The 22,552-nt window shown below is 38.8% G+C and overlaps 1 protein-coding gene across 1 annotated transcript; it reads right to left on the reverse strand.

The window, feature by feature from the left end:
• Positions 1-21,328: 21,328 nt before the first annotated feature.
• LOC140892463 (NDR1/HIN1-like protein 1) lies at positions 21,329-22,217 on the reverse strand. Its single transcript, XM_073301355.1, has one exon. The coding sequence runs from the start codon at positions 22,150-22,152 to the stop codon at positions 21,520-21,522; it is 633 nt and encodes a 210-aa protein (XP_073157456.1). The 5' UTR covers positions 22,153-22,217; the 3' UTR covers positions 21,329-21,519.
• Positions 22,218-22,552: the final 335 nt, after the last annotated feature.

The following is a 22,552-nucleotide window of genomic DNA, read 5'->3' on the forward strand; positions in this document are numbered from 1 at the left end:
AACCCCGTACAAGAGGATGTATTACTTCCCAATCACCCTGCGTCTTCAAAGGTTGTATGCTTTAGATGCAACGGAGTCACACATGCGTTGGCACCACGAACATGTGTATGATGGGGAAACAATGACTCACCCGTCCGATTCACCTGCTTGGCTTTATTTCAATGAAACACACACAACTTTTGCAGATGAAATCAGGAGTGTGAGACTATAACTTTCTGCTGACGGCTTCCAACCTTTCGGCTAGACGGGCCAACAATATTCATCGTGGCTTGTGATTTTGACTCCGTATAACCTGCGGCCTTGGATGTGCATGAAAGACGAGTATATGTTTTTCATTGTGCTCGCTTTTGGTCCAAAGAACCCCAAAGAGAAACTTGATGTGTTTCTGCAACCACTCGTCGCTGAACTGCAATCACTTTGGTTCGACGGAGCTGTTATGTACGACATCCACTCTCGTACAAATTTCACTTTATGAGCAGCTCAGATTTTTGGACGATCAGTGATTTCCTAGGACCCACTTACTCCTAACACACTACCACATCTTGCGAAAACATCTTGATTTGATAACCACAAAAAGTTCCTTCCCGCCGATTATCCATTGCGTCGTAGCAGAAACTTGTTCACCTGTGGTCGATCTGAAACGACCATAGACTTTTTATAAAAATTCTAAAATTTTTAAATAAATAAACGTGAAAAATAAAACTTTTAACTCGCGCTCTACAGGTCAATAGCAAGCCATATTACTATTCACCAACATAAACATTTTCATAAATAACGCTAAATATCTTCAAATTTAAACTAACAAATTTAATCATAACATAAAAATATTAATCAACAATCTAAACAGTTTCTAAAATTTTCTAAATTGACTTATAAACTTTAAATAAAATATATGATGTTAAATTCTACATAAAAAAATAACATATTTGCGGAAAGCTAGCATAGGTCGGAGGGATGTGTCACGTCTGCATCGCAATCCACTCCAGAGTCCCGTCCCTCTGTCTCATCATCAACCTGCTCAACTGCACCATATAAGCGTAGTGAGTCTAAAGACTCAACAATTAAAATTCTTGATAGCAAATACTATTAAATACGTGCACATACCTTTAACATAGTTGTAGTAAACTACTTTGAAACTTTTTCCCCAAAAATACTTTGAATTAAAGTAAAATAAGACTTGGAACTTTTAAAGAGATCACATGCATGCACGTATCATAAAGAAAAAAATATCATGAGTTATCTTATGAATGCATGATCGTGAAAACTTTTGCATAATGTTGAATCGTAAACATAAGCATTATCATAATCTTAAACATAATCTTAATCATAATACGTAACATAATCCTGATATGTCATAATCATAAATTCATTTTTTCATGTGGGTCATATCAGTGAAGTGCAACCATAGCGATTGATCAATCTAAAACCAACATACGTCGCGGCGACCTCCTACGCCTGGCGACCTATGGGGGGTTTCCCCTACGCCCTCTATGCTACTTCACCCAACCTTTGGGGATCCATAAGTTCATAAACGTATGGAAAAGGTCATCGGGTCCGGTATCCCAACCTCCAGTCCCGTATTTGCCACAAATCACATCAACTTCCCAAAATATTTTCTTTACATGTCCATATTCTTATCATAAAATACATGCATAAATCATGAACTAAAAAAAACTATCATTTTCATTAAAAATTCTGCCCGTAATTATATATTTAATTTATTTTTCATAAAAATCAGAATTATATCAAAGTATACATATACATCTATTAAATATTTATTTACGGACTATTTTGCTTGCTACTGACTAGTTCGAGCTGCTGCCCCTTAACTTAAGCACATTTACACAATTTCAGTGGAAAAGAAAAGTGATGGGCATGGCTGCACCTAAGAATATGAAGTTGACCCTTGACTCTTAACTTTTCTCGTTTTAGACTCGTTTCAGGCGATTGGCCCGTACGGCCCTTAACCTAACAATTTCTTAATCGAATTGACTCTCGCTTAAACCGACATCTCCTACAATCCCTGTACTAACTCAATGACCATCCCTTAACCCCAAAAGTTCAATAGGCCAGCCCCTAATCCACAGCACTAGGACAGCCCCCTTAAAACCCAAAAAATTTCCGTACCGACCACTCGACACTAATTTTACCTTAACTTAATCATCCCCTATCCGAAACGACTCCAACTTGAACCGACACAACCCTCACATCCTAAAATAGACCTAGGACCAGACCACACTCAGCCCTAGTTGCTCGAACCATCCAGCTGATCTAAAACGACAACAGTTCTAACGTATCGCTCCAAAATCTGCACGGCTTTAACTTATAATCAACCACTCCTAACAAATTTTCTTTCACCACCATCCTATGACACACCAAACACGACACCATGGGACATCACTTGACTCATCTCCAGCCCCGAACCAGCCTGGGCCAAAGGCTTCCCTCTCTATCCTAGCTCGAGCCATCACACAAGCAATCAAGTCCAACAACGTACTCCCAAGCATCCCTCACAACTAGCCCTCAAAGACACCTCAACCACCATCAACACACCAATAAAACACACCAAAAAACAAGACTTAATTCATAGCTAGGGCAGCCCCTAGAACATCACCACATAATTTTCGAAATCACAAGAAAAATGGCCACAAAAAGCTTCAAAATTTCAAACACCATACACAACAATGGAAAATCATCTCATGGCTCGAAATATAATTCAATATCAACTTAATAAAACATGAAAATCTTGAATTTACATAAAAATCCAGCCAATAACATTCTGTAACTTCAAAACCCTAGCTCCAAAGGTGAAAAAATTTGAACTACTATAACATGAAAAACACACATAGTAGGCTTACATGGTGCAACAAAAAGAGAATTTTAGTTGCCTTAAACACAAAAATATTACCCAAAATCGAGCTGGGAGACGGAGAAGATGGAGAGAAGCTTGCCCTTGATTTGAAGGTGGACTCCAGTCGACGAGAGGGGGTGGCGGCGGCGCTGCGGTGGAGGGGGAAGGAGGCGATGTGAAGGTTGAAGAAATGGGGAAAAGAGGCGGCGCACACAAGGGGGAGAGGGAAGGGATTTCTTTTGGGTATGGTTTATATATTTTGCTTGAATTAAGTGTGTGAGAATGTATTTGTGTGTGTAAGTAGGAGTTTAAAAGTTGCTACTTTAAAATAAAAGAGTTGCTACTAGTTTTTTTTACAACTTCTACACTACTCTCACTAATATTACTTAAATTCTCATATCTTTGAAAATTACCAATTGAAGGGATTTAAATATCATTTACCCGAGATTTAAAAATACTAATTTTGAAGATATAAATAAATAAACTCTATAATTTTTTTTAAAATAATTACGACTACTTGAAAATCTTTAGAATAAAGATTTATCTATTTTCTCAACTTTTAAGTATTTAAAATCTTTAAATAAAAGATACCTCAACATCATCGGCTCCCCTCGTCGGCCCTGAAACCACAAAAACTCAATAATTCTGTAAAAATAAATATTTAAACATTTTGATGCCACGCTGATAAATAAAACATTTAAATAATAAACGAAGCGATTAAAATAATTTGCATAAAATAGTTGAAATTTAAAAGTCATTTAAATAAATATACAAGCGGAACTAAAAATCTTTAAAATAAATTAGACAATCAATAACATATAAATAATTAATATAGACAGTTAAAATCATTTACATAACTAACCGATAAACTTAAAAATTTTAAATAAACAAGCTAGACATTTAAAATAAGTTAAATAAGCAAGTTTAAACCTTTAAATCATTAAAACAAATAAGTGCAATAAAATCATTTAGATATATAATTATCATTTTATTAACGCATAAATCAAATAAAGGATTTAAATCAAATAAACTTAAAAATTATGCTCATAATATTTATTTAGTTTTATGCATGTGATTTAGTAGATTAGATTTTAGACGCTAAAATTCCTTCCCACTACATGAAATTTCGTCCTCGAAATTTAAAACTTAATAATTAGATCCGGGTATGTTTGACCCGATCAACATCTATTAAATATATATTTATGGACTATTTTGCTTGACACTGGCTAGTTCGAGCTGTTGCCCTTAACTTAAGCTCATTTACACAATTTCAGTCGGGAAGAAGAGTGATGGGCATGGCTGCCCCTATTCCACAACACTAGGACAGCCCCCTTAAAACTCGTAAATTTTCTGCACCGACCACTCGATACTAATTTTCCCTTAACTTGACTATCCCCAATCCGAAACGACTCCAACTTGAACAGACACAATTCTCACATCCTAGACTCGACCTAGGACCAGACCACACTAGGGATGACAATGAGACGGGGTGGGGACGGGGATGCCTTCCCCAACTCCGTCCCCAAATTCGAACCCCCTCCCCATACCCGCTCTGATCCCCATAATTTCTTATAGGGGATACCCTATCTCCATCCTCGCGGGGAGCAACTCTCCATCCCCGTCCCCATACCCAAATATATATATATATATATATATATATATATATATATATATATATATATATATATATATATATATATATTAAATTTTATTATAAAATATTTATATATATATATATATGATATTAGTAAATTTTATTTTATAAGAATATAAAAATTATTATTAAATTTTATTATAAAATAAATAAAATATTTTGGTAAATTTTTTAGTTCTAATATAAAATTTTAAAATTAATCAAAATATTTTAGATAAAAAATATTGTTATCAATCAAAATTATTTTAAATAAAATACTATGTACGTAACATGAATGAAATTTAAATAATATTTTTATGTTATAATAAAATACGTTATCATAAGGGGATATATTATATATAATGCATAAAAATATATATATAAACCAAATAATAATAATATATTTTATTTTTATTTTTATAATATATTAGATTTAATAAAATTGAAAATTAAAATATTTGTATACTATATTATTATTATTATTATTATTATTATTATTATTATTATTATTATTATTATTATTATTATTATCGGGGCGGGTTCGAGGATGGGGAGAGCATCCCCATACCCTCCCCAATATGTTGCTGGGATTTTTAAAAATCTTCGAACCCGAACTCATACCTTAAAATTCTCCCCCAAACTCGCCCCGTTTCGGGTTTTTGGAAAATTGACATCCTTAGAGTTTAGACCACACCCAGCCCTAGTTGCCCAAACCGTCCAGGTGATCTATAACGCCATTAGCTCTAACACATCGCTCCAAAAATATGCACGACTTCAACTTATCATTAACCACTCCTAACGAAATTTTATTTCACCACCAGCCTATGACCCACCCAACACGGCACCGTGGGACATCACTTGACTCATCTCCAGCCCCGAACCAGCCTAGGCCGAAATCTTCCCTCTCAATCCTAGCTCGAGCCATCACACAAGAAATTAAGTCCAACAACGTATTCCCAAGCATCCTTCACAACCAGCCCTCAAAGACACCTCAATCACCATCGATACACCAATAAAACACACAAAAAACAAGACTAAATTCATTGCCAGAGCAGCCCCTAGACCATCACCACATAATTTTCGAAATTGCAAGAAAAATGGCCACAAAAAGCTTCAAAATTTCAAACACAATACACAACAATGAAAAATCATCACATGGCTCGAAATATAACTCAATATCAACTTAATACAGCATGGAAATCTCAAATTTACATAAAAATCCAACCAATAACATTTTGTAATTTCGAAACCCTAGCTCCAAAGGTGGAAAAATTCGAACTATGACTATAGCATGGCAAACACACATAGTAGGCTTACATGGTGCAACAAAAGGAGAATTTAGTTGCCTTAAAAACAAAAATAACCCAAAACCGAGCTGGGAGAGGGAGAAGATGGAGAGAAGCTTTCCCTTGAGTTGAAGGTGGACTTCGGTCGACGAGAGTAGGACGGCGGCGCTGCGGTGGAGGGGGAAGGAGTCGACGTAAAGGTTGAAGAAATGAGGGAAAGGGGCGGCGCACACAAGGGGGGAGAGGGAAGGGATTTTTTTGGGTAGAATTTACATATTTTGCTTGAATTAAGTGTGTGAGTATGTATTTGTGTGTGTAGGTAGGAGTTTAAAAGTTGCTACTTTAAAATAAAAGAGTTGCTACTGGGTTTTTTTTTTTTTTTTACAATTTCTACACTACTCTCACTAATATTACTTAAGTTCCCGTATCTTTGAAAATTACCAATTGAAGGGATTTAAATATCATTTACCCGAGTTTTAAAAGTACTAATTTTGAAGATATAAATAAATAAACTCTACAATTCTTTTTAAAATAATTATGACTACTAAAAAATCCTTAGAATAAAGATTTATCTATTTTTCTCAACTTTTAAGTATTTAAAATCTTTAAATAAAAGATACCTCAACATCCTCGGCTCCTCTTATCTGCCCTGAAACCACAAAAACTCAAGAATTCTTTAAAAATAAATTCTTAAACATTTTGATGTCACGCTGATAAATAAAACATTTAAATAATAAACAGAGCGATTAAAATAATTTGCATAAAATAGTTGAAATTTAAAATTCATTTAAATAAATACACAAGAAGAATTAAAAATATTTAAAATAAATTAGACAATCAATAGCATATAAATAATTAAGTTATACAGTTAAAATCATTTACATAACTAACCGATAAACTTAAGTCATTTTAAATAAACAAGCTGGATATTTAAAATAATTTAAATAAGTAAGCTTAAGCTTTTAAAATTATTAAAACAAATAAGTTGCAATAAAATCATTTAGATATATAATTATCATTTTATTAAGGCATAAATAAAATAAAGAATTTAAATCAATTAAACTTAAAAATAATGCTCATAATATTTATTTAGTTTTATGCATGCGATTTAGTAGATTGGATTTTAGGCGCTACAATTCCTTCCCCCCTACATGGAATTTAGTTCTTGAAATTTAAAACTTAATAACTAGATTCGGGTATGTTAGACCCGATCAACATCTATTAAATATATATTTACGGACTATTTTGCTTGCCACTGACTAGTTCGAGTTGCTGCCCCTTAACTTAAGCTCAATTACACAATTTCAGTCGGGAAGAAAAGTGATGGGCATGGTTGCACCTAAGCATTTGAAGTTGACCCTTGACTCTTAACTTTTCCTGTTTTAGACTCGTTACGGGCGACCGGCCCATATGACCCTTAAACTAACAATTTCTTAACCTAATTGACTCTAGCTTGAACCGACATCTCCTACACTCCCTGTACTAACCCAATGACCAGCCTTTAACCCAAAAAGTTCATTAGGCCATGTAGTAGCCCGTACCCTAATTGAGTAATTAAAGAATTTATGTTAATTAAATAAATTGGGTATCAGACGGATCGGAAGCTCCGAAGGCACGATCGGAAGCTCCGATGAGCGATCGGAGGCACCGATAATATTACGTCAGGAATGACGTGTGGTTGGATCGGAAGCTCCGATCAGGATCGGAAGCTCCGATCACCCCTATCCGGAGTCAACAAGTGATATTTTGACACGTGGCAGATCAGGATATTCGGAAGCTCCGATGGCAGGATCGGATGTTCCGATCGAGGTTCGGATGTTCCGATCGAGGATCGGAAGTTCCGATCGTTGTCTATAAATAGAGGGTCGAGGCATCATTTTCAATTTCCAATTCCGAGTGTTTCCCTCTCCTTTCTAGTCTATTCGAGTTGTTCTAGCCTTCCTAGGCTTGGTGGTCGGCGAGACGTTCGGTAGTCGTAGCGGAGTTGTGCCCAAGTTCTGGAGGCATCGACATCAAAGAGCTAACGACGGACGAAGGTATAGCTTTTTCTTCCTATAAATATTTAGGAGTATGCAATAGCTTAGTTAAGGCTTTTAGAGCACTTAAATGATAGTAGTATCATTTGGCAGTGTAGATCAGACTATAGGCGTGGACCTAGAGTTGGTAGAGCTTGCACTGATTTGAGGTACGAAAGTACTGTTCGAGATATCCTGACTGAGTATACATGTATTATGTGACTGCATGGTTTATATGTCATTGATTTATGCTGCATTCATTTGCATACTGAGCTATCTCCTTTGAGATGTCTATTAGTAGGGTTTTTCCCTATCCTGTTAGTGATTGGACTTCCATCGATTTGGGTCCGGCATATCCACTGGTATTATGGTATGAGAGCCACCTCCTGAAGCGACGGCACAGCTTGCTACATACCAGGGCCCGGTATGTCTCTGTTATCTGATCCTTGACCTCAAGTTTATAGGGAATTCACTTTGCATGCATGTATACTCATACTCTCGTACTGAGCGTTTTATGCTCACGTCTTGTACTCTGTGTTTCTGGACACCCTATTCCATGGGGCAGGTTTGCGATTGGACGAGGCGGGTGGATCCAGGAGGGGCTAGTCAGTGGTTGACCAGCTGGAGCTTCGTCTAGGTTTTATTTCTGTTGTTTTGAGGTTGATACAGTTATTCGATTTGGTTGTATATTATTTGGATAAATTACAGATTCCTTTACTTGGGATTGTATAATGTTTATGGTTTCCGCAGTTTTATTCTGATATCTGATTAATTAAGTTAATTGCATGCCTAAGTTCTGTTAGTAGGTGATCCGGGTAAGGGTCACTACATTTATGGTATCAGAGCATGCAAAAGAATTCTTGGGATTTAGTCTCATCATGAGGTATTTTTGTAGATGGAAAATCGTGATGACCAGAGTTCTCATGGCAGTATTGGTGGGCGTTGGGGTGATGCCGACCGAGAGCATCGTTGAGAACGGCGTCATCGTCATCATGACGACGAGCGTTTCACTGTGCGTCGATTCTTAGCTATGGGTCCTAAGCCCTTAGTTGGAGGTGAGTCTCCGGAGGATGCGGAGAACTGGTTAGACCGCATGGAGACGACTTTTTAGACTTTCCACTGCACCGAGGAGCAGAATATGGAGACCCTTGGCTATCTTCTGGATGGACGTGCGCGCAGGTGGTGGAGGTTTACTTCTGCACCCTTTATTGCAGCGAGAGGAGTGGCCACCTGGGCCGAGTTCTGCACAGCTTTCTAAAAGCGGTATTTTCCTCCTGCACTCCGTCAGTCGAAGGCAGGCGAGCTAATGAGTTTGCGACAGGGAGCCATGTATATCGATGAGTATCAGCAAAGGTTCTTTGATCTTCTATCTTATTGCTCCGAGATTGCTGATAGCTCAGAGATGAAGTATAATCTGTTCCTTCAGGGCCTTAACCCTGAGATCCATGACCGTTTGGCGGTTGGCGACGACATGTCCTACGAGGGTTTGGTGAGCCGTTGTCACCAGGCGGAGGACAGCATTCGGCGGAATAGGTCTTTTCCTCAATCGAGGCCTGCTAGTTCTTTGGGTCCCCGTGCCCAAACTTTAAGAAGTCTGGATCTACTTCTTCCTCTGGTTCTGGAGGTGTTGTCCATTTCGGTAAGAAGGACAAGTGTGATCACTGTGGGAAGAACCATCCATCCGACAAGTGCCGCAGAGCTTCTGGAGCTTGTTTCCATTGTGGAGAGACTGGTCATATCCGGAGGGATTGTCCACTGTCTGGGGGAGGCGGTTCTGGTTCTGGTTCAGGATCTGGTTCTCAGGCCACCGTTCAGCAGAGGTCGCAGGGACAACCTGCTGGGAGTTCTCATTTGAAGCCACGAGCTTCTGTCCAGGTGTTTGCCTTGAAGCATGATCAGGCAGTGGAGGAGAATGAGAAAGTCATCGTAGGTATATTTCTGCTTTATGGTATACCTGCTCTTGTACTTATTGACACTGGTGCATCTCATTCCTTCATTTCTGCACGTTTTGTTAAGAGGCATAAATTACCATGCATTGCACTAGACGTAGTGATGTCTGTTTCTACTCCGACGGGCCAATCTGCTTTGGCTAAGCGTCTAGTGATGAGTTGCCCTTTAGAGTTTGAGGGTAACATTTTGATTGCGAATCTCATGGTCCTGGCGATGGACGAATTTGATTGCATTCTGGGAATAGATATGTTGACTACCTATCGAGCTTCAGTGGACTGCTATCAGAGATTAGTACGCTTTCATCCGGAGGGGAGTGAGAGCTGGTTTTTTTATGGTGAGGGAGCGCGACCCCCGATGCCTTTGGTATCAGCTTTGAGAGCCTGTCGAGCTCTAGAGTCTGGCAGGGAAGGCTACCTTATCTATGCAGTTGATTTGTCCGCTGAGAGTATTGGGATAGAGAGCATTCCTGTTGTGGATGAATTTCCAGATGTATTTCCTAATGAGATTCCGGGTTTTCCTCCTGCTAGGGAAGTCGAGTTTGGCATAGAGTTGATGCCGGGTACTTCGCCTATCTCTCGAGCACCGTATCGTCTGGCTCCGTCAGAGATGCGTGAATTGAAGAATCAGTTACAGGATCTTTTGGACAAGGGGTACATTCGTCCTAGTGTATCTCCTTGGGGAGCTCCTGTTCTCTTCGTGAAGAAGAAGGATGGGTCGATGCGGTTGTGCATTGACTATCGGCAGTTGAATCGAGTCACTGTGAAGAACAAGTATCCGTTGCCTCGTATTGATGACTTGTTTGATCAGCTGCAGGGCACGTCAGTTTACTCCAAGATTGACTTGAGATCTGGGTATCATCAGTTGAGAGTCCGTGATCAGGACGTAGCCAAGACTGCATTCCGTACTCGCTATGGGCATTACGAGTTCATAGTGATGCCATTTGGTTTGACTAATGTGCTGGCTATATTCATGGATTTGATGAACCGTGTCTTCAGGGAGTATTTGGACAAGTTTGTCGTGGTTTTCATTGACGACATCTTGGTGTATTCACGTAATACGGAAGAGCATGTTTCTCACTTGCGGTTGGTACTGCAGACTCTTCGAGATGAGCAGTTGTACGCCAAGCTGAGCAAGTGTGAGTTCTGGATGGATAGAGTGGTCTTTCTTGGCCATATCATATCCAGGGAGGGGATTTCTGTTGATCCAAGCAAGATTGAAGCGGTACTTAATTGGTCGCGTCCGATGACAGTTACTGAGATCCGTAGTTTTTTGGGTCTAGCAGGGTATTATCGTCGCTTCATTCTGAACTTCTCTCAACTAGCTCGACCTTTGACGCAGCTCACCCGCAAGGGTGTGGACTTCGAGTGGTCCTCCGAGTGTGAGGAGAATTTCTGTGAGCTTCGACGGCGGTTGACTTCTGCGCCGGTGTTGGCATTACCGTCAGGATCTGGAGGGTATATGGTATACACTGATGCTTCTCTTCAGGGGTTAGGTTGTGTCCTGACTCAGAATGGGCATGTGATCGCATACGCTTCTAGACAGCTAAAGCTTCACGAGGACAACTATCCAGTCCATGATTTGGAGTTAGCAGCCATTGTGTTCGCTTTGAAGATCTGGCGTCATTATCTGTATGGCGAGAAATTTGAGATCTTCACCGACCATAAGAGTCTCAAGTATTTGTTCACTCAGGCGGAGTTGAACATGAGGCAGAGACGTTGGATGGACTTGCTTAAGGACTATGATTGCGAGATTAAGTACCATCCGGAAACTGCTAATCTCACCGCTGATGCCTTGAGTCGCAAGGTGCGACTATCTGCACTTCAGACTAGTTCAATGTCTAGTGCGATCAGTGACTGTTGTACTTCAGGTTATACCTTCAAGCATAACAAAGGTATGCAGAGTATCCAGATGTTTGCGATATTATCTGAGCCAGCTTTGTATTCGCGGATCCGAGATGCTCAGATGTCTGATTCGAAGACCCAGCATTTAGCTCGTCTAGCTAACGAGGGTAGCTCGTCTGGATTTCATTATCAGTCAGATGACTTTCTGTGTTTGTCTGGTAGGCTTGTGATTCCACAGGATGAAGAGTTGCGAGAGGAGATTTTGTCTCAGGCACATCGCACTAAATTGAGTATTCATCCTGGGAGCAACAAGATGTACAAGGATCTACGTACTCGTTTCTGGTGGAAGGAAATGAAACGCAGTGTTTATCAGTTTGTTTCGAGATGTTTAGTGTGTCAACAGGTCAAGGCAGAGCACCGACGACCTGGAGGATTGCTTCACAGTCTGCCTATTCCTGAATGGAAATGGGAGTTTATCACAATGGACTTTGTGACCCATTTGCCGGTATCCCCGAGGAACTGTGATGCTATCTGGGTTGTGGTGGATCGACTCACCAAGTCAGCGCATTTCATTGCCTATAGCCGAGAGTACAATGTGGATCGTATGGCACGGTTGCACATTCAGGAGATCGTTCGACTTCATGGAGTGCCTGTGAGAATTGTCAGCGATCGGGACCCCAGGTTTACTTCTAGATTCTAGGGGAGTATTCAGCGTGCGATGGGTACTACTCTCAGTTTGAGTACTGCCTATCATCCGGAGACTGATGGTCAGTCAGAGCGCACTATCCGTACTTTGGAGGATATGCTTAGAGCGTGTGTCATGGATTTTGGTTCAGCCTGGCAAGAACATTTGCCATTGATCGAGTTCGCGTACAACAACAGCTATCATACTAGTATTGGTATGGCACCTTTTGAGGCGTTGTACGGGCGACGTTGTCGTACTCCACTCTTCTGGGAAGAAGTGGGGGAGAGACAGGCTGAGGGACCGGAGTTTATCCAGCAGGCGATAGACATTGTTGATCAGATCAAGAAACGGATTAAGACTCCACAGGATCGTCAGGCCAGCTATGCTAATATCAAGCGTAGGCCTTTGCAGTTCGATGTCGGAGAAAAAGTGTTTCTGAGAGTGTCACCTTTTCGCAAGATTCTCAGATTCGGCCTTAAGGGCAAGTTATCTCCCAGGTTTATCGGTCCGTTTGAGATCTTGGAGAGCATTGGCGATTTGGCTTATCGACTAGCTTTGCCACCGCATCTATCCAGTATTCACGACGTGTTCCACGTATCTCTGTTGCGACGGTATGTGGCGGATGAATCTCATATTCTGCAGCGGTCTGAGGTTCAGGTGAACAAGGATTTGACCTATGTTGAGAAGCCTTTTCGTATCCTGGATTATAAGGATAAGGTTTTACGGAACAAAGTCATTCCTTTGGTTTTAGTTCAGTGGCAGCGCCGAGGCACTGAGGAAGCTACTTGGGAGCTTGAGGACAGGATGCGTGAAGACCATCCTGAGTTGTTTTGATTTCATTCTTAAGTTGTATTCAGTTGCAAACTCTGTAAACGTTTGATTTGAATAAAGAATGTTTCTGATTTCTGTATTGCATTCGATACTTAAGATCTGATTTCGAGGACGAAATATCTTAAGTGGGGGAGAATGTAGTAGCCCGTACCCTAATTGAGTAATTAAAGGATTTATGCTAATTAAATAAATTGGGTATCAGACGGATCGAAAGCTCCGAAGGCACGATCGGAAGCTCCGAACAGGATCGGAAGCTCCGATGAGCGATCGGAGGCACCGATAATATTACGTCAGGCATGACGTGTGGTTGGATCGGAAGCTCCGATCAGGATCGGAAACTCCGATCACCCCTATCCGGAGTCAACAAGTGATATTTTGACACGTGGCAGATCAGGATCTTCGGAAGCTCCGATGGCAGGATCGGACGTTCCGATCGAGGTTCGGACATTCCGATCGAGGATCGGAAGTTCCGATCGTTGTCTATAAATAGAGGGCCGAGGCTTCATTTCCAATTGCCAATTCCGAGTGTTTCTCTCTCCTTTCTAGTCTATTCGAGTTGTTCTAGCCTTCCTAGGCTTGACCCGGTGGTCGGCGAGGCGTTCGGTAGTCGTAGCGGAGTTGTGCCCAAGTTCTGGAGGCATCGACATCAAAGGGCTAACGACGGACGAAGGTATAGCTTTTGCTTCCTATAAATATTTAGGAGTATGCAATAGCTTAGTTAAGGCTTTTAGAGCACTTAAATGATAGTAGTATCATTTGGCAGTGTAGAGCAGACTATAGGCGTGGACCTAGAGTTGGTAGAGCTTGCACTGATTTGAGGTACGAAAGTACTGTTCGAGATATCCTGACTGAGTATACATGTATTATGTGACTGCATGGTTCATATGTCATTGATTTATGCTGCATTCATTTGCATACTGAGCTATCTCCTTCGAGATGCCTGTTAGTAGGGTTTTTCCCTATCCTGTTAGTGGTTGGACTTCCATCGATTTGGGTCCGGCATATCCACTGGTATTATGGTATGGGAGCCACCTCCTGAAGCGACGGCACAGCGTGCTACATACCAGGGCCCGGTCTGTCTCTGTTATCTGATCATTGACCTCGAGTTTATAGGGAGTTCACTTTGTATGCATGTATACTCATACTCTCGTACTGAGCATTTTATGCTCACGTCTCGTACTCTGTGTTTTTGGACACCCTATTACATGTGGCAGGTTTGTGATTGGACGAGGCGGGTGGATCCAGGAGGGGCTAGTCAGTGGTTGACCAGCTGGAGCTTCGTCTAGGTTTTATTTCTATTGTTTTGAGGTTGATACAGCTATTCGATTTGGTTGTATATTATTTGGATAAATTACAGATTCCTTTACTTGGGATTGTATAATGTTTATGGTTTCCGTAGTTTTATTCTGATATCTAATTAATTAAGTTAATTGCATGTCTAAGTTCTATTAGTAGGTGATCCGGGTAAGGGTCACTACAGGCCAGCCCCTAATCCACAGCACCAGGACAGCCCCCTTAAAACTCGTAAAATTTTTGCACCGACCACTCGACACTAATTTGCCACTTGACCATCCCCAATCCGAAACGACTCCAACTTGAACTGACACAACCCTCATATCCTAGACTCGACCTAGGACCAGACCACACCCAGCCCTAGTTGCCCGAACCATCCAGCTGATCTAAAACGCCAATAGCTCTAACGCATCGCTTCAAAAATCTGCACGACTTCAACTTATCATTAACCACTCCTAACAAACTTTTCTTTCACCACCAGTTTAACGCCCCAGAATTAACCTAATTGAGTTTATTATTGATATTCTGATATTAGAATATTCGAGGGTTGAATTGATATTTATCAGGGACTATTTTGCAATTTTTGAGGAATTCAGAGTCTAAAGTGCAAATCTGGACTTTATTAGATATTTATACTTGAGTTGACTACTTCTCCTTCACTTCACCCCTCCCAACACGCCTTCCCTCCATTGAAGCTTCCCCAAACGCTTCTCCAAGCTTTTGATTTCTCGGTTTTGTTCGATCCGTCCGATAGAATTTCAATCCGAAGATATATTGTCGATCACCGTCTCGAGAGCTCCATTATGAAGTAAGTTTATTTTATTTCTGCGAGGTTTGAATTTTTGGATGTTGATGTAATTGGTTTATTTTCGGAGAGGTCGTGCTTGAGATAACTTAGATCATTTATTCGAAGACAGATCGGAAAAAAAATGTCGTTTGGATTTGTTATGAATTTTTGAAGTTAATTGAGTAGGGTCAATTTCTGGATTTATGTTTTTGGTCGTGTTCTTGATTGGGGATTGATGTTTTGATGATGCTATGAGTTGTTGGATAGTTGGTTTTGATGTTTGTAGTTTTTTGGTTGACCGTTTATAGCCGTTATACCGTCAGTTTGAGTTTTTGCAATATCGATTGGTTCGAATGGTTTGAGCATTGTTTTTGATTGAGTTGAATGTTTATGTCGAGCCTTTATTACTTCTTTACATATTGGTTTGAAGGACGTTGAGTTCGAAGTTGACAGAATTCGATTCGATTTAGAGATCGTAGTCGGTATAGTATTGATTTCTCTCTTGACGATTGATTTGGATTCGAATAAATTTTGATTTGAGATTCTCATTTGCTTTCCAGTTTTGGAGCACCTCAAATCGAAGAAAAGGTATAAGTTGACATCGATCGAATGGGATTGAACACTCGAATCTGATTTGATTCTCGAGTTTTCCTAAACCACATGCTTGCATATTATTTGATCTTGAATGAGTATTATTTGACTATATGGTCTTATATGATATTCATGAAGTTATTTGATTGCATATCGAATTGTATTGCAATCATATTGAGCCTTCATCTTTTATTTGAAAGGGCAGAACCGCCCAAATGCGAAATAGACGTTTTGGAAACTATATTTGAGTGACCTTGTTTGTATGAGTTCTCTCCAGTGTCAGAAGAATCTTTATAGTTGCTCAAGATCTAGAGGACGTAGATAAGTGACCTTACCCCGATCGGGAGAGTCGGTGGCAAGTTACAAGGTCTGGTCCTCGGGATCCCAACCGAACGAACGAATTTCCTTTTGATTATCTGATATGATAATCCCGAGTTTTTAAAGACATGCATTTCATATCTAGTATTATCGAATCACATGTATGTCATATCATGATAATGATATGTTAATTGATATTGCATGTTTATGTTGCTTTTACTGGGATTTATTCTCACCAAAGTTATCCGGCTGTTGTTTTGTTTTGTATGCGTATTTGGTGACAGGTGGGGCATGATCGAGTCAGAGGAGACTTGGTTAGCATCGAGACCGAGAAATAGAAGTGGGACTTCGGTTTATGAACTATTAGCATGTCGAACTTTTGTTGTATTTGAAAGCATGTTAGAACTCAACTTGGTTTGGAACTCGTTGTATCGAATAATAGAATATTGATGTTTGAATGTTGTTGTCACATTTATTTATATCTCGACATGTTTTGTTTTGATTTGAAGTTGGAGTATTGAATGAAATTAATTCCAGATTTTTGGTTCAGAGCAGGTCTCGCTCGAACGGAGGTTTATTCTCGCTCGAGCAAGGGGTCTCTTATTTTTTGAGGCATATCTTTGCTCGCTCGAGCGAATGTTTCTTACCGCTCGAGCGAGAGATATTCAGGAGGCCGGACAGGTATTTTCTCGCTCAAGCGGGTGGGCATTTTTCACCGCTCGAGCAAGGCACTGTTCACAAAATGAATTTTTTTATCCTTTTAAATTTTGGCTAACTCTTGTACGATTATTGCTTATTTTTATCCTAGATTAGATGATTAGAATCGAGATCTCACAACCAGCCTATGAACCACCCAACACGACACCGTGGGACATCACTTGACTCGTCTCCAGCCCCGAACCAGCCTAGGCCGTAGGCTTCCCTCTCAATCTTAGCTCGAGCCATCACACAAGCAATCAAGTCCAACAACGTACTCCAAAGACTCCCTCACAACCAGCCCTCAAATCCACCTCAACCACCGTCGATACACCAATAAAACACACCAAAAACAAGACTAAATTCACAGCTAGGGCAGCCCCTAGAACATAACCACATAATTTTCGAAATCGCAAGAAAAATGACCACAAAAAGCTTCAAAATTTTAAACACCTTACACAACAATGGAAAATCACACCATGGCTCAAAATATAACTCAATATCAACTTAATACAACATGGAAATCTCGAATTTACATAAAAATCCAGCCAAGAACATGCTGTAATTTCGAAACCCTAGCTCCAAAGGTGGAAAAATTCGAACTATGATTATAACATGGCAAACACACATAGTAGGCTTACATGGTGAAACAAAAGGAGAATTTTAGTTGCCTTAAACACAAAAATATTACCAAAAACCAATCTGGGAGAGGGAGAAGATGGAGAGAATCTTGCCCTTGAGTTGAAGGTGGACACCGGCCGGCAAGAGAGGCGGTGGAGGTGCTGCGGTGGAGGGGGAATGAGGCGACTTGAAAGTTGAAGAAATGGGGGAAAGGGGCGGCGCACACAAGGCGGAGAGGGAAGGGATTTATTTTGGGTAGGGTTTACATATTTTGCTTGAATTAAGTGTGTGAGTATGTATTTGTGTGTGTAGGTAGGATTTTAAAAGTTGTTACTTTAAAATTAAAAGAGTTGCTACTAGGATTTTTTTTCACAACTTCTACACTACTCTCACTAATATTACTTAAATTCCCTTATATTTGAAAATTACTAATTGAAAGGATTTAAATATCCTTTATCCGGGTTTTAAAAATACTAATTTTGAAGATAAATAAATAAACTCTACAATTCTTTGTGAAATAATTATGACTACTCAAAAATCCTTAGAATAAAGATTTATCTATTTTTCTCAACTTTTAAGTATTTAAAATCTTTAAATAAAAGATACCTCAATATCCTCGGCTCCTCTCGTCGGCCCTGAAACCACAAAAACTCAAGAATTTTTTTAAAAAATACTTAAATATTTTGATGTCACGCTGATAAATAAAACAGTTAAATAATAAACGGAGCGATTAAAATAATTTACATAAAATAGTTGAACATTTAAAAATCATTTAAATAAATACACAAGCGGAATTAAATATTTTTAAAATAAATTGGACAATCAATCACATTTAAATAATTAAGCTAGACAGTTAAAATCATTTACATAACTAACCGATAAACTTAAGTCATTTTAAATAAATAAGCTGGACATTTAAAATCATTTAAACAAGCAAGCTTAAGCCTTTAAAATCATTAAAACAAATAAGTTGCAATAAAATCATTTAGATATATAATTAGCATTTTATTAACGCATAAATCAAATAAAGGATTTAAATCAATTAAACTTAAAAATAATGTTCATAATATTTATTTAGTTTTATGAATGCGATTTAGTAGATTGGATTTTAGGCGCTACAATTCCTTCTCTCCCCCTCCTCCCTAAATGGAATTTCGTCCTCGAAATTTAAAACGTAATAACTAGGTTCGGGTACGTTAGGCCTGATCAACACTAAATTTTCTAACTTAATTTGCACCCACATAAATTGGCTATAATCAGCTTTCATTGCGCACTCTTATACTTATTGACATCTATACTACCAAGGATCTTACTAACTCCAACTGTAATATAAATTTACAGTTTTTATTTGTTCCCAAGTGATCTTATCCTAAATGAAATTTTATCACTGCATAAATTTACTTTCGATCTAAATTTACAAACCTAAAACGTCATCCTACCGCAACTGATAAGTTCTACAACCTACAAATTCTTAGCTAGATCTTTAAGTTATCGCACAACTTACATTTTGCTAATCTTATATCCTTTGTTATTACTCAAATATTCTCTACATAAAGTCTTACAATGTCTGGTACTTTTCTTAATTCGATAACTTTAAATCCCCAATCTCAAATTCAAGCAATAGAGTCCGTAAAACCAATAAATAATTTATGTCGAACTCAACCATAAATTAAAAGCTTTCTCACAACGAGACTATGCTTAATGTCTATTTATCGATTAAGCTTAACACATATATTATAGAACTCGAGTTCCTGAGAAGTCCACAAGTTCCCAAAATACTTAGCAACCAAACACTCATCTAGATGGGAGATGCAGCAGCTGCAGGTGCTGATGAGTCAGATGGAGTGGATGATGAATAAGTTTATGTCTGCCATTCAAAAGCGTGGGAGGCAGAAGATGCAGCAGCCCACCGAGGACACACGTGCTCCGAGAAATAGAAGCACGTTGCGTATTCAGGAACCCACCCATCAGAACGACGACGACGAGGGGTACGACGACGACGAAACACAGGCCCCAAATTGGACACAGTTAGACCGTAAATTATTGTATCAAATCATATATAAATGTTTGAATTATTAATTTGTTATCAAATTGTGATTTTCTTAATTATTAGCATTATTTAATTATTATTAATAATAATAATTAATTAATATCAAAAAATTTAATTTGCAATCTAATTATATATTATAGAATTAACGTTTTTATTATATATATAATATTATCCGCGGTTTATTATAAACCGCCGTAAATAGTGCGACGGTTTTTTAAAATCGTGGAAAATATTTTCGACGATTTTTTAAAAATCGTAGCAGATTTTGCCACGGTTTTTAAAAAACCGTCGGAAATATTTCTCACGGTTTTTCAAAAACCGTTGCAATGTGTTTCGGCAGGTGATTTTCAACGCTATGAAAAATCGTCGCAAATATCGGAATTTTTTTGTAGTAAAAGATTTTTTTTTTCTAAATATTGAACACGCACACCTCCATTACCCGTAGAAAAGTTCGCAAATATGTGAACATTTTGTATGCAAATTTATTTACCCGAGCGCTCAGTTTTCGCACAAGATTTCATCTATGTGCTAGAAGGAAACGTCGATGTTGCACATTGGGTAGCACCCAATGTGTAGCGTGGAGGCCTGTCATTGGCCATATAATGTGGGTCCCATATAAAATCATGTGAGCCCCACATGATTTTACCCGATGAAAAGCCTCCGCATAGGCCATGGGGTACTACCCAATGGATTGGTGTTTGGTTTGTGTTAATATCAGTGTGTTTATGAATCATGTCTAATCATCATTTGCATCTAAAATTAAATCTGACCATTTAATAACATGTGTCTCGATAATTTTTTGTACACAACAACATTAATTTTTTTAGATAATATCTTTAAAAATTATAAAACTTTTTAGATCCTGGATCCATGCCTTTATAAAATTATTAAACAATGTCTGATTTTTATATAAAAAAAATCCGTTTTGCATCACATATCGTGCACGAGGGAGTGGACTCTGTTTCCAGAATATCGTGTAAGATCCATAATTGAAGGGGTGGAGTCGAAGACAATTTATACAAGATTATAATAATAATAAAACAAAGTGTATGAGCAGGTTTCCATGTGAAATTTGAACCCACCACCTTCTACGAATCGAAGGGCCTCCACATAATACACAACTTCATGCATAATTGCATATACATATGTGATGACATATATCATATCACCACGCAAATTAATGAATATTAAAACTTATTTTTTTCTTCAAAACACTAATAAAAACTTTATAATTAAAAATGGAAATTCAAAACATAAATATTGAAGTTGGATTCTATCGTCGTACTACGATAATGTGCAGATTTCTTTTTTTAGAATAAGCAGCAAGAGTATACTTTTCGGCTCTATATATATAGTTATCATTTTTAAAAAATCAACGTGTGTTACTTTTGTTAGAAATTGTGACGGAATCAATATGAAAACCGAATCTAGCTAGCTAGGCAACAAAGTGACATAGATCGAGGCACGCTAATAAATAAAACCAACCTTTTTTTCCCTACACTGAAAGAATTGCCCTAGAATTTAATTTTTTTAGGCCCCGTTATTAAAATAAAATCATATATATATATATAATATTCAATAGTTTATAAGGGTCAAAGGTGTGTTCAAGTGCTAAATCAAGAATAATAATAAATTAAGCATAAAGTTCAACAAAATGCAACAGAAATGACAAAACCAAGATCAAGAAGTCGGTGCATGTTAATGTGTACAGTCCAATCAAATTCAACTGTACTTATACTCAGAAGTTAGAACTGAGGTAAAAATTTATATATATCATGTCTAAAACAAAATGAGTAAATAATAACAATAAAAAAAATATTTTGTTTGTCAGGATATTAAATTTCATTTAATTTGTTTTGCCATGTATTTAATTTGGTACCCTCACATGGCTTGTCCATTTTTCTTTCCAGACAAATTATAACCAGCTCACATCTTCCAAGAACAATTAAAAAAAAAATTGAAAAATATTTGTTTATTCTTGTGCAAAATATACAATTCTCGGGCTCCAAATTATTTAAGAGAATCATATCATAATAAATATATTATTTTTAAAAATATAAATTGTACGTCATCAAACACTAACGCTACAGCCCTGTGAAATCTGATACTTAACTCCATTGCCGACGACAATTCCAGAGTTTTTGCTATTTCCAAGCTGAATACCGACGGGGCAGGTCACGTGGATGTGATACCGTCCCGTTGTTAAGGAGCCCACCTTCCATTTAAGGCGGCCGTCGATTTTGATCGTCATCTCGATGGGGGCGCCGTCGCTCTGCACCTGGGACAGCGCGATTCCGTTGTACGGAGCGACGGGGACGTTGCTGCCGTAGACGAACGGAGACCAGACGTTGAAGTCCTTGTGGCCTTGGTAGACCGGAGGGATGACGGTGAAGAAGGTGATCTGCTGGTTGGCGTAGGTGGCGTAGACGTAGAGCCTGTCGTAGTAGATGCCGATCCGGGAGTTGGGGTTGTGGGAGTTGACGGTGACTTGGACGGAGGTGGAGATGACGTTGGGGGCGGAGACGTTGAGCGCGAAGATGGTGGCGTCTTGGAGGGTGAATCGGGGTTTCTTGGGCTTGAGGATGGCCCAGGTGAGCAGGACCACCAGCAGGACCACGAAGATGGCGGCGAGGAGGCAGGCGCAGCACCGGAGGAGGGACTTGCGACGCTTGTTTTTGTGGTGACTGCAGACCTTGTCCGACATGGCTGCAGCTATCGTCGGTGGAGTGGAGTGCTACGTGTGAAGTAGATGGGGGAATGGGATTTTGGGGGTGGGTGTCTACTGTTTTCTACGGATCAGATCACGTATATATATAATTATAATTATAATATAATAATTTAAATATATTCTATATATTTATATAAAATTTATTATTTCGTATAGATTTGTGTATCATATGTATTTGAAGTAGGTCGCATTTAATTTAACATGATTCATGCTTACTTCGAGAGTTGAAATTTGAAGGAAGAAAGAAGAAAAGGAGTATGAGATTTCATTGGAAGAAAAATAAAGAAAAGTTTGTTGTAGATTTTCACATATGAAAGGAAAATTGTTTTCATATACATGTTTTCTACAACCTTCTTTTCTCTTATAAAGTTAAAAG

The sequence above is a fragment of the Henckelia pumila genome, chromosome 3, assembly GCF_033568475.1.
Source record: "Henckelia pumila isolate YLH828 chromosome 3, ASM3356847v2, whole genome shotgun sequence".
NCBI lineage: Eukaryota > Viridiplantae > Streptophyta > Magnoliopsida > Lamiales > Gesneriaceae > Henckelia > Henckelia pumila.

What these genes read in the sequence shown, in the direction of transcription:
- LOC140892463 (XM_073301355.1), bottom strand. Translation starts at nt 22,152, where the DNA reads ATGTCGGACAAGGTCTGCAGTCACCACAAAAACAAGCGTCGCAAGTCC.